The sequence below is a fragment of the Felis catus genome, chromosome A1 (genome assembly GCF_018350175.1).
Source record: "Felis catus isolate Fca126 chromosome A1, F.catus_Fca126_mat1.0, whole genome shotgun sequence".
In the NCBI taxonomy this organism is placed as follows: Eukaryota; Metazoa; Chordata; class Mammalia; order Carnivora; family Felidae; genus Felis; species Felis catus.
The window spans coordinates 233361629-233374691 of NC_058368.1; the positions used below are offsets into that span (position 1 = coordinate 233361629).

Genomic DNA, 13063 nt, shown 5'->3' on the forward strand with positions numbered 1-13063 from the left:
TCGTTTATCAGGCATCAAGGGAAAATTAAATGTATTAAGAGGGCGTTCTGCAAGAACGGATGGTTAGGGAGAGCTTTGAGCAGAGACGCTTGCTTGCTACCAAGGTCGCTGGGCCGGCTAAGTCAGCTGCAGCCCTCTCATCTGCGTGGTTCGCCCACAGGAGTATGTGCAGTTCTGGAGCTTATGGAGCCTTGACCGGGAGGCACACTTTCAGAGGTAGGGAGCAGGCGGGTTTGCATTCTAGGCTCGTCTTGGGCACTGATCGCTGGGAGACTCCGAACAAGCCAAGCCCCTGAACCTCGCTGCACCGGTTTCCTCATTTGTAAAGCACAGGGGGACTCAGGCCGGGGACCAGAATCGCCTGGATGGCTTGTTAGCCAAGCACGGTGCATGTGCTGAGCCCCACGGCTAGGACCTCTGCCTTGGCAGGCTTGGGTTGGGGCCTGTAAATGAGGTGTTGCCGCTGCTGGTTGGGGACCACACTCGGAGAGATCGTATGTGTGCAGACCTCTGCAAGATAGACTCTGATAATGACTCTGATTGCTTTAACACGTGTACTGTTTGGGGGGGGGGGGGCGCCTGGGTGGCTCGGCTGGTTGAGCATCCGGCTTCGGCTCAGGTCATGATCTCGCGTTCCAGCCCCGTGTTGGGCTCTGTGCTGACCGCTCGGAGCCTGGAGCACGCTTCGGATCCCCCGTCCCCCTCTCTCTCCGCCCCTCCCCTGCTTGTGCTCTCTCAAAACTAAATAAACATTAAAAAAAAAGAGAGAAAAGTATACTGTTTGGTTAAGACTAGGAACACAGTTCCGGGGGAAAGAAACAACTGTCCTTTTGAGTTCTTTTCACCAAATTCAGCATATCCCTGGTGGGTGCAGAAAGCCACGCTTGAGGGCGCTTGGCTGTGGGTGTCCACTAAGGGGAGGTGACGTGCCCTGGGATGGGTGCTGCAGGCTCTAAGGAGGGGCCCACAAGGTGCAGCTGATGACCATTATTACAAATGACACAGAAGGCTGGTCTGAAGTCAGTGAGACCCCAGGCCTCCTAGGCCACGTTTCCATGACAGCGAAAACAGACGTCCCTATACTACGTTTCCTCTTCCGGTCACCTTTCTGGAGATCTCCAACACTGCCTGACTGAGGCAGACCGTGGAACACATCATGCTGTATTCCCACTTCGGCGAGGAAGGCCAGTTAGGAGTTTCGGGAAGTGCTTTTACGTGAGCCTGAGTCCTGTCAGGATGGCACCGGCAAGAGAAAGCCCTGGGGACCTGCCAGGCTCTCGCATGGTCATTAGCTCTCTCAGTCACACCTGATCCCCTAAGCTACCCATGAGGAAACACCCCTAAGAGAAATTAAGCGACGTGGTCAAAGTCGCACGGCCAGAAAACGGTCAGTGAGGAATCCAACGAGGGCCCGGTGCTTCGGGTCTGAGTTGCCAAGAACAAGGTGCTCCTGGTAGATTGGGGTCCCCTGGTTGTCACACACGCCTGCCTTGAGCTGTGAACAGAAGCCAAGGGTGCCCCACCAGGCTGGCGTGTGCGGGTTAAGTGCACGACTCTTGATTTCAACTCAGGTCGTGATCTCACGGCTGGTGAGTTTGAGCCCCACATCAGGCTCTGTGCTCACAGCGCTGAACCTGCTTGGGATTCTCTCTCTCCCTCTCTCTCTGCCCCTCCCTTGCCTGCATTCTCCCTTTCTCTTTCTCCAAATAAATAAATAAATAATAACCTTAAAAAAATAAAAAAACACACACAACATTTTCCCCAGAAAATATCCTCTAGAGATGTGACAGGGCGCTCGGAGCATTTCCAGAGAGTGGCAGAATCAAGTGTCTACCTCACAAGCCTTGTCCTGATCTGAATTACCCAAGGATCTCCCAATCGCTGCTCCTGGGGCGCGCTTTCTGAAACAACCGTCAGTCAGGAGAATGGAAAGCCAACCTCGGCTGTGGAGCAAACCGCGGGAGAAGGAAGAAAAGGGGGGAAAAGATACAGACTATAAACCAAAGTACGTAAAACTTTTAATGAATCAACCTTACAAAAGACAATGGCATCAAAACGTCGGACGCGTTTGGTACAAAACTGGTCCTAGGTTATGAGAACTAATTCTGGTGATGGGTGGCTGCACGCCTCTGGCCCGAGACACGACAGAGCAAGGCGACAGGACCGTGGGTCCCGTGGATGGCCGCCGGCGATGAGATACACTGGGTGAACACAGTCAACTTCCATGTGGGGCGACGGAATCAATTATTCACAAATACTGTGTAATATCGGACTAGCGGATGCGGTTGGCCAGCTACCATATTTTCCAGGAAAAAAAAAAACATGCACTGGAAGATAATATACACCCCCTAGTTTTATTGCCTTAAGAATTTTTGTTTATTTCACCTCTGTCATCTTTGTGAATTCTCTGAGCGCATTTCTCCCATAACACACACTCCTTTTCCTTCTGCTTAGGAGTAAGCACAGTGCAAGTGGCAGAGCGATCTTGGGACACGTCAGACACCAAATGGTATGCCACCAGGTCAGAGGAACGAGTCTGAAAAGGCTCCATAGGACACAACAGAGCACGCACACCAAAAACGAGAGACAAAGCTCGCAGTCAGAAAGTGCATTGTACCTTCCCGGAAGTACAGTCTTCTTGCCGAAGTGGAGGCAACCCCTCAGGATGCCACGTTGCTCTGGGAAAGGGACCTTGACATTTCTGTGTTTACAAAGTACGTCTTCAGCTCCCCCTTGCCTTTCACGTTGATTATTCCTCGACATGTGCACGTGTACCCCAGGGTCTGGAGGATGAGGCTTGTCTCCTCAGTGACCTAGAAGCACACGGACAGACGGAGAGGTCAGTGCCTACAAAACACAGCCTCCAGAAGGTCGTTTGACCGCAAAGATCAGGAGCCAAAAGACATTCATGTTCTCTGGCCCTTTCATTCCACTCCTAAGAAATTAGAAGAAGACAGAATCACGCAGGAGAAGAAAAGCCTTTTAGGGACAACGCGTAATTTCATGCTGCAACGGTGACAGACTCTAAACCACCTAAAAAGTCAAGTGATCTCCAGGGCGGTGTAAACCAGGATGCTGTCATGATCCCTATCGTGGCCGAGACCAGGAAATAAGGCAGGATCTGTTCACCCCCAAGGGAAAAATTGAAGCCCAGACCCACGCTATGACTTCAGCTACGTGAAGGTTACGTATTCACATATAAGAGACCTGGAAAGGGGCACGTGGGTGGCTCAGTCGGCTAAGCGTCCAACTCTTGATATTGGCTCAGGTCATGATCTCACGGCTCGTGGGATTGAGCCCCGTGTCAGGTTCTGTGCTGACAGTGAGGACCCTGCTTAGGATTCTCTCTCTCCCTCTCTCTTTGTCCCTACCCTGCTCCCTCCTGCTCTCTCTCTCTCAAAATAAATAAACTAAAAGAGAGAGAAAGAGAGAGACCTGGAAGAGGGAAAGTAAATCAAAATATACTGTAGTGGGATTTTACAAACTGTCATGAATGTCATTTCACAAAATCGTGAATGTGAATAATGGATTTTAATTCAGATGGGAGAAGACACCCTGAGAAGCACCGTCAGCTCCCGCAAATGGCCCCCTGCTTCGGCGAATGCTCGAGAACAAAACTAAAAGGACACTAGGGGTCTGCGCCAGCCTTGGCACGGGCATGACACGCTGAGTCAGGTCTTCTCAAGCTTCCTCCCTTCACCGAGCTGACACAGAAGGTGACCAGGGCCGGGCCCCTCTCTTGCAGCCTGTCGACGTGATTCCCGCCACTGCCCCGCGAGGCCAGGACCCGCACTGCCGAATCGCCTCGGGTCCCGCTGTGTCAGACGGCAGAGGAATTTCCCGGGTAGGACGGCCCCTCTCTCTTAGGGGAGAAGGGCTGTACCGAGTCCTGCCCCATCTCAGCCTGAGCGTGCGCCGTGCTCTCCTCGGGGGCCATGTCTGGGGATGACAGCTCAGGTCTGCGTGGCATTTGTCTGCTTGAGTGTTGGCGAAGCCTCCTGCTGAAGACGCTTTCTCAAGCAGAGAATGGGTGAGGAGAGAACAGACTAGGCTACCAATAGAGAGGCCTCAGCTTCGGAAGTGAGGGCAGACCCCCGTGTCAGGAACACGGTCCCCAGCCAGGCCTCCCAGGAGGTATCTGGCTTTTGAGCAGAGAGGGAGGAGCTGTTTTTTCCAGAAACCCCTGGTAATGCTGCTCTGAAAGCAGGGGAGAAAGCAGAGGAGGAAGAGGGGGAGGAGGTGGAGGAGGGGGAGGAGGGGGAGGAGGAGGGATTTCCTCCCCTTGCATCAGAGGATGAACATGGCACCCGGGGGACCCGACCACCTTGGCCGTGTGGGTGGCACCCACATGCTGTGCAGGCTTGTGAACAGCACAGCAATGGTATCACACGATTTTGCTTTTGGGGTGGGTGCCGTCGGGGGACCACGCAGTGGTGGGGGCAGTGGCCGCAGCAGTGAGCCAGCCTCCTTGAGCCTGGTGGCTGAGAGAGGGGTGAGGCAGAAATAGGAGGGCTGTGCTTCTGAGAATCCAGGGAGACATCCAGAGGCCCCCGGAAGCAAGGGTGAAGGGTGCCATATAAAGATCTCAAGGGCAGGCTGTTGGAAAGAGCTGGAAAAACCACCCTGTCTCCCTGTACTTTGACTCCGTGGCCAGCCCCTAGCACGGGGGCCAATGTGTGGGTCCTCGGGACCCTTGTGACCAGAGCAAGAAAAGAGGGTCACAGGTGCCGTATGTTCACGTCCTGTCCTTTGCTAGCTTGAGCCCAAGTCCTGGGGAAGGACAAGTGTAGCTGGGAGGTGAAGCCAGGGGCACAGGAAGGACTCTGGATCCTGGGGAAGAACCGAAGGAATACGGACAGAGCCGGGGAACTCAGATTTCAGACAGGGTCTCATGATGAGAGTTCTCAGGCATAATCAGAATTAGAGAATTCCAGAGGCGTCTGATTTCCGACCTGCCACAGAAAACAAACACATCTGCTGGAGCCTCGGGGGTTAATTCTGCAGTCAAGGTGTTTACTGGTGTGAAGTATCACCACGGGCATTTGTGAGCTATCCCTTGGAATCTGGAACACCAACCACACAATTACCGTGACGCAAGGAGGAGGGAGCTGTCTCCCCGACGAACAGCGGCCAGTATGCCTCCAAGCCCGGGGGCGGCCTGGCTGGGTGACACTCGCGCTTTCTCCAGTGTTCTGTGAGCTTCCAGGCTGGAAAGCGTGGTGGGCGTGGATGCTCTTTAATCAAAAGGACCTCAGGCCCTTTAATCCTCAGGCCCGGGAGAAGCTTTTAACGATCTCAGCATCGTTTCTGATTCTTCCTGGCGTCTCATTACTTTCCTCGCACGTAAGTGGAAATGCGAAGCTACCGGAGACGGAGTGAACCTCGGCCTCAGGAGAAGGAACCTGCTGGACACAAGCCTCCCGGCGGCTGAGCTGAGTGAACACACGCGGAGGGGCTTCTCCTCCAGGCTCCGGGTGCACAGAGACCCTCCAGGGGGCGCTGCTCAGCACTAAATCACCTGGAGTTTTATGAGGCCCAATATCCTCCTGGAGACGGAGACACGGGAGCTCCAGCTCATTTCAAACACTGACCTGCAGGGGATTTACGACCTCCAGGAGGGAGTGCTCTCTCCGAACAGCCTCTCTTAAATGGGTTTTGATACGTATCCCAAATGCTTGAAAACCACTTGGAGAGTCGTGAAACATGTCTTCTGAATGTTCCAGGTATGGCAAGGGGGGGGGGGGGGGCTAGGTTGGCCTGTAGGTTGGGAACGTGCGTCCTTGATAGGAGCACCCTCTCCTCACGCCAGACACAAGACCCCACGCTGTACAGGATCGCTGGAACATCCCCGGGGCATCAGGAACAACTAATGACACGCAGGCAGAAAGCCCTCGAGGCCGTGGTGCCATCATGGCACGGGTCAGCGAGGTGCCAAGGTGGTAGACTGCGCCTCTCGTGGTGGGCATCTAGGCCATCTCCACACACCGTGACGACCGCTCCAGCCCCGTTTCTGGTGAGAGCTTTGTCTGGGTCGGCTCTCGTGAGCACAGCCAGCTGACTCTCTCCCCCTGGCAACGTCTGGGTCTGATCGGGAAGCCCCAGACGTTCCTCTCCGCCCCACATCGCCTGCCACCTCTCCCCGCTCTCTGTTGCTTACTTTTGGCAAACTGCTGACTAGTCATCCGGTGGGAAGAAGGTGAGATATAGGCCCCGTTCCATACAAAGATTAAAGATATGCTACAGAAGGTTCACAGAAGCAGAGGCAGGTGAAGAGTGTGAAAAGCAAGCAGGCAGAAGTTTAATGAGAAGCCCGCTTTTGATAGCACTGGAGCCGGTGTCTTCGGCAGAATTTCAGAAAAGAACTCTAAATCTCCATCGGAATGTTAGGAGGCAAGGTCACCTGAGGACAGGGGTCAAGCCAAGGCACACAGAACAGGGACTTGTCGAATTCTCCATGGGGGGGGGGGGAAGCTTATTATTTGCGTTCAGTGGTTTTCACACGAATTTGCCACTTGGCAGGAATTTATCTTCCAGAAGTGAAGCGTGGAATCTGGGGTGAAACGGGGAATCACTGCGTTTTGAGGGAGTGGCGAATAGAAAGTTCTGCAGAGACACACACGTGCACACGTTCTTCTCATTAGGAGAGGTCGGTCTCTCCTTCCAGGTGTGTGGCATTCTGCCCGAGCCACCTCCCCTGCGTGGATTCCAGTGCCGTCCGGTCATTCTCCATATCCAAATCCCATGCTGGCCCGATTTGGCGCTGCCATTTCATATCACCCTGAATCTCGTCCCTCGTCTTTCCCCAGTCGGCTCCTTTCTGCCTCCTTCCAACTCAGCCTCTGGGACGGGAAGTCTGGGGGCTCTGTCTGGTTTGGGTTGTACAGTCCCTCTCCCTTGCAGGGCTCCCTTCAAGGTTCTGGTGCCAGGAGATGGAAGAGGAGAGAAGGGGCCAGCCTTGACTCGCTCAGGTGTCAGACTGCCATGTTGATCGTTGGCCGTCGTCGACTTCCTCCAAAGCTATAACCTTTACGTTATTACGTTTCTCAAGTATTGTTAACGGCGAGTGCAGAAACGGATGACCATTTCCCCAATAAAAAAGACTTATGTCAATTTCAGGTTCTTTTCACCATTGAAGTAACTACCAAGATTCTTTGTTCTAATACATCATTGTCATTATGATGATGCTCATTTATGACTTCGAAGAGGATAGACCTGGCCCGTGATGACGGAGCAGACTAGATTACCTGTATTTTGTCCAGCACGCCGGTGCTGTCCATCCTGCTGGCCACATTCACGGTGTTGCCCCAGATATCGTATTGTGGCTTCTGAGCTCCAATCACACCGGCTATTACAGGCCCATGGTTAATACCTGCAACGCATCAGAACCAGGCAAGAAGACTCAAGTTACAACGACCGTCTTCAACAGAAAAGTTGTACAAGAGTATTTCTGAATCATCATTATGCAGCCAACATTAGCCCAACTCACGGAATTCTAAAACAAAGAAAAATAGTTTGTTTCTCTTCTTGGTCTTGATTTATACATAGGTACCCAGATATCATTTTTATTCCATAATAACATAAAGTTGGCTATGCTTTCAAAAAAGCCAAACATTGTATCAGGACACCTGGGTGGTTCAGTCGGTTGAGCGTCCGACTTCAGCTCAGGTCACGATCTCATGGTTTGTGGGTTCGAGCCCCGTGTCGGGCTCTGTGCGGACAGCCCGGAGCCTGGACCCTGCTTCACATTCTGTGTCTCCCTCTCTCTGTCTCTCCCCGGCTTGCGCTCTGTCTCCCTCTCTCAAGAAAATAAACATTAAGAAAATTAAAAAAAACCCAAAACATTATAATAGTTTTCTTAAGTTTTTTTTTTTTAAAAGATCTTTGATTTGGGGAGAGAGAGAGAGAGAGAGAGAGAGAGAGAGAGAGAGAGAGAGAGAAGCGGAGGAAGAGGGGCAGAGAGAGAGGCAGACAGAGGGTCCAAACTGGGGCTTGAACTCACCGCAGGGCTCAAACTCATGAGCTGTGAGATCATGACCTGAGCCAAAGTTAGTCACCCGACTGAGTTTTCTATGTTGCTACATAATCCTAGATAAGAGATGATCACTGTTCTCCAGCAGTTTTGCGGTTAATGTTAATTTTTGAAATATACATCTTTCTGTTTTAAACAGCTACACTGAATGGATATACCACATTTACTGGCAGTTTGGTCACCGATGGACTTCTGGGTTCATGCCAACATCTTGCTGAATCCGCCACTTGCCCCCACACCAGTGTGGCATTTTCTCCCTGCTGCGCACTGTAAAACTCTGGGGATGCTCACAACAGCCTTGTGCGGTGGGTACTGTTATCACCACCTCCGGATTCAGGCAAGAAAGCAGGAGAGGGCGCCGTCAGACAGGCAGCAGTGGCAGTGGCAGCCAGCTCCGTGGCCCTGCTGGTAAGGATGCTGCCATGAGCTTCCCGTGCACGAGGCTTCTTCCCACCTTTCAGCTTGGTGCCTTTGATGATGTCCCAATGCCAAGTTTACGGAATTCCAGAGGACCATGCTTGTGCCTCTGATTTCCATTGCTAAAGCACCTCCAAAGGGCTCTCTCAACGCACACCGTGCTAGTGAGGGAGTCTACCCAGGTCAACTTTAGAACAATAACAGGTCCTAGTATGGGCAATATAGAGATTTTGACGGAGTTCAGATTTGAGGACATTCTCCTGGGAGAGGCCCCCAAGAGCGTCACGTTTGGACAGGTCCTGGGGTAGACAGGCCCGCCCCCGGGGAGCAGGTGCAACCCACAGGCCGTCTCCGCACAAGTGGGGGGACGTCTCTTTTGCTTGGGTTCTTGTCCCCCTTGAGCTGGGCTCTTTACAGCTCTGCACTCATCAGACTGAGGACAATCCAGCCTCTGGCATAAACCTCCTCACAAACTGTGATTCTCCAGGGACAGCCATCAAAAGGTTGCTGGGGAAACTCAGGAGGCACCACTCTCCAGCCCTGCTGCCCCCTGGCTTGCCCATGTGACTGCCCAGATAATCAGGCAGCCTGGGCCACCACTAACAGAGGAGGCCATTGCTCTGATTGTCCTCTCTGTAGCTGCAATTATAACCCCACGGTTATTACGTGCTGACACCTGAGCTCAGCGTGAGCTTTCACACTGCCCGAGACACGGAGACGGCACCTGCCATCTCCTTAGAAGTCTGATCAACTTCTCTAATCAGAGAGGCCTGGGATTCTCTCCCAACTCCCATGCACCAGGTAGGATGAGTCCTTGCCCCAGGATCTCAGTTCAAACACACAGACCCATAGTTATCCCGGGAGTGGTGCGGAGGAAGGCCACGGAAATAGAAACAGAGTTATTGACTTCGGTTGATTATGCCCTAGGTATGTGTTCTCTCCTAGATCTAGGACTCCTGCCTTGCTGCAGGAGTCAACTTGTACTGATTAATGAGGGGGTTTTTGAGATCCCTTCTCCCACTGCTGTACTGCTTAGTGCACTACGGCTTGTTAGAGACCCGAGGCAAAACTTTCTCTTTGCAGTGGAGAGGTAGGCAGGAAACGGTATAAACAGCATTCCACAAAACCTTTGAAGGTACGCAAGAGGCAAGAAAGAAATTCTGCTTTGCTTTTGCGGAGTGCTCAGTAAAGCCCACACTGTGCTTTAGACACCCCAAAGAATTTAGTCCAGCCGCTGGCTGCTGGCTGGTGCCCTCAAGCCCCCTCTACCATCAGCTTTCCTCCGGGCTGCTGAATCCTGCTGGGTCAGCGCCTGGCGGGGTAGGCAGTGGGGAGAGGCTGGGCTGCCGACTGCTGGCACGGGGTCAATCTCCACTTAGCGCAGGAATGCGCTCAGATTTTGGTTCCCGCTGACCGACTAATTCTGCAGCTTGACATGCAGAAGAGGACGTTAAGAGTGAATTCAGCATTTCTTATTTGTATCCTCTAATTTTTTTTTTTTTTGAAGTATTACTCTTCCAAGTTCCTACCATGAACTGCCACTGGATGGCGCCACACACCCAAGTGCAGCAGGGCAGGCAGACCCCTGAGAGAGAGGCGGAGGGGTGGGGAAAGGCAGCCCCAGAGGCCCGTGAGACCTTGAGCTTCCTCAGAAACCTCAAAGAGCTGCCATGTGGGGTGACTGTGTAGACGTCATTAGTTATTCAGTCATGAGTGTAAACACTCAAATTCTTCTCGAAGAAGGCCTATTCAATTGCTCGCATTAATCTGGAAAATACCGTTAAGGTCCAAGACCAAGAAAGCTGTGATGTTTGGGGAAGTAACACATGTGATCAGCAAACGCTGATCTCTATTTCACTTTGCAGTAAAGAACGGTAGTATTTTGTTTTGAATACGTTTACTAATCGAGCAGATCATTCCAACGTGGAATAAAAAAGAAAAAAAAATTTTTTTTTTTTTGAGGGTAGTTTGAAAGGTCGAGGAGCTCACTTTCTAGGTTGTCAAAACAATAAAGAAGTTCGAGGATCTAGGGGACACGTGCATGTTCGATGTGGTCAGCAGGCTGGGGAGAAGCCTCCCACCGGCCTGCCCCTTCTCACCTGGGTATAAGGTGAGGCCCATTGTGCACGGAGGTGAGAAAGTATAAAGCAAGACGTGTCCAGGTGCTAACAATGAACAGAATATACAAGCAGTCAAGAGGCCACATTATAAGAGATATAAAATACTTCTGGGTTTTAAAATTCAGAACATAGAGCAAAGGAAGAAAATCGCTCGCCATTTGTCGGGATTTTTTTTTTAAGTTGAAATCTGTATCCAAAAGCAGGGAAAAGCCATTCAAATGGAATTTGTTAAAAGAGCTCCTCTTATGCGTACTTGCTTTCAGAAGAAGCAAAATGTGTTGCCAAGAGGAACATAAAATGGTCAAAGCAGCTCTTACCAATCACAAATGGCCATAACCACAAATATGGCAAGGCAGCCGCGTGCTAAGCCGAGCACGTAAAACACACTTTTTATTTTTACAGACGTTTGTAAAAGGCAAGTAAGCCCGAAACATGCTCATGGACCAGCTTGAAGTAAGGGAAGAGCTTACTAGAAAATTTAATTTTGTTAATGTTTATTCTTGAGATAGAAAAATTTTAAATCTTAAAGGAAGTTGGCCTTTTCTCTCAGGGCTGAATCTTCGATCAGAAAAGCTATACCTATTTCAGAACCTGGGACGTACGTTTGGGGCGTTTGGAGGTTGTGAGCCTAGGAGTGTGTGACTATTTCAACAGTTCTAAGCTGCCTTAAAACTTTTTTTTTTTTTACATTTTTGGATCTCCGAAGTCTGGATGCATCTTCCAGCCCATGCTAATTTCACTGGCAGCTGATCCTGAAATAATATCGTGGTTTGCAGTCAACGGCTCCTCGGGATGGTCTGAGGCCATGCACGCCGTGGCTGGCGGCGGGGCCCTGGCAGGAAGGATGAGGCCGTGGGACTGAAATCCAGCTCACAGTCCACTTGCTAGACATAGCGCTCGCAGCCTGGGTCCAACCAAAGGGGGTTTTGTTTTCTACTTTGTACTGAAGTGCCTCAGAGGCTCCTAACTTCCCTGAGCCTGTCCACCCCCTGCTCCCCCAAATTCAGTCCTCTGGCACTCGACACACAACCGCCATGACTCTAGTCTGGCGTGGCAAGATGGCCGACGGTCCCGGTGCGCCTGTGCCCTTCCGCCCCCCCCCCCCGGAAGTCAGATCCCTTCACACAACACTTCCGGTGCGCCTGTTCCTTACGCCGTGCCCTCCCCCGGAAGCCGGCGCTCTTCACACAACGTACCCACTCGCAGCTTGAAGTCATTGAAGGAGTGTTTGTTGATAGCGTCCAGCTTCCCCACCAGGGCAAAGGCAAACTCCACCATGGTGCCGATATGCATGTACTGCCTCTCGGGCTCCTGAGAGGAAACAAACACACGCACGTGGGGTTAGAGGTCAACCGGCAGGGAAACGGTCCCTTGGGTCACAAACCTGGGCTCCAGGCAGACAGCAATGCTTGAGGTCAAAGGCCGCAATGCCCGGCAGACAGGCGTGTGTGAGGATTACCCATCCTCCCAAGGGGACCCTGTGTCCCGGTTCATTCTTGTGGCCGTGGGGAGACCTGAGACGCTGGAAGACACGGAATGGGACCTATGTCGTCTTAAGCCAGAAACTGCCGGCAGAAGACACTTCGAGGAGGGGCTGGCTCCTGGTTCTCCGCTTGCCCCGCATACCCGTCTCCCCCCGTTCTCCGCTGGCCTCTGGCTCCGAGGGTGACCTCTGACCCCTGCGGGACTGGCTAATGGGAGGGCCAGGGAAGGTCGGGGAGAGCAGGGCAGAGAGGTCGGGGTCCTTTCCTCCCCTTCCCTACTCCACACCTGCCACACGGCTCACCTCGGTTCTGGAAACACCCCATCTTCCCTTTTAGGGCAAGGGTGTTATGTGTCTCCCCCATTCCCCCAAATTCATAACCTCCGAATCCTCAGTATTTGCTTTGCAGCTTCTCACGGCTATCATTAAATAAGAGAGTAGGATCCAATGAGGGATTAGTGACGAATCCAGCATGACTTGGTGCCCTTCTAGAAAGAGGAGATTAAGACACACAGAGAAGGCGACACGAAGAAGCGGGGGAAAGATGGCGTCTAGGAAGCGAGGACAGAGGCTCAGGAGACACCAACCCCGTCTGCACCTGATCTCTGACCTCTAGTCTCCAGAAGTTTCTGTTGTTTAAGCCGCCCAGGCTGTGGTGCCGTTACAGCAGCCGGAGCCAGCGGCTACAGGGGGGTAAGATTTCCTGCCTTTACTGTCCCTGGGGGATTTATCGCCCCTTGAGGAGTAGTTATCAAACACATAGAGCTGGAGGAAAAGACCAGTTCAAGGCTCCCAGTGAAGGTAAGTGGGAATCTGTACTCCCATTTACTACTAATTTCTATTTCTATTTCTTTTTTTTTATTTTTTTTCAACGTTTATTTTTGGGACAGAGAGAGACAGAGCATGAACGGGGGAGGGGCAGAGAGAGAGGGAGACACAGAATCGGAAACAGGCTCCAGGCTCTGAGCCATCAGCCCAGAGCCCGACGCGGGGCTCGAACTCACGGACCGCGAG

At 52.1% G+C, this 13063-nt stretch overlaps 1 protein-coding gene and 1 long non-coding RNA gene across 10 annotated transcripts in view; one reads left to right on the forward strand and one right to left on the reverse strand.

Moving 5' to 3' along the window:
• Positions 1-2001: 2001 nt before the first annotated feature.
• ADCY2 (adenylate cyclase 2) overlaps positions 2002-13063 on the reverse strand; it is a 413092-nt gene continuing 402030 nt past the window's right edge. For 7 of the 9 annotated variants that reach the window (XM_045038986.1, XM_023239655.2, XM_023239653.2 and 4 more), the window contains 3 exons: positions 11763-11877; positions 7245-7369; positions 2002-2813 (listed from right to left, as the gene is read on the reverse strand). In XM_045038986.1, coding sequence (XP_044894921.1) covers positions 2661-2813; positions 7245-7369; positions 11763-11877 — 393 coding nt within the window. In that variant the 3' untranslated portion in view covers positions 2002-2660. Of the gene's footprint in view, positions 2814-7244; positions 7370-11762; positions 11878-13063 lie in introns of those variants that run through there. The other 2 variants (XR_006586411.1, XR_006586410.1) reach the window with 2 other exon arrangements.
• Positions 4324-8684, forward strand: LOC111556636. Its single transcript, XR_002736297.2, has 2 exons — positions 4324-5723; positions 8169-8684. It is a non-coding gene; the product is annotated as an uncharacterized LOC111556636 (long non-coding RNA).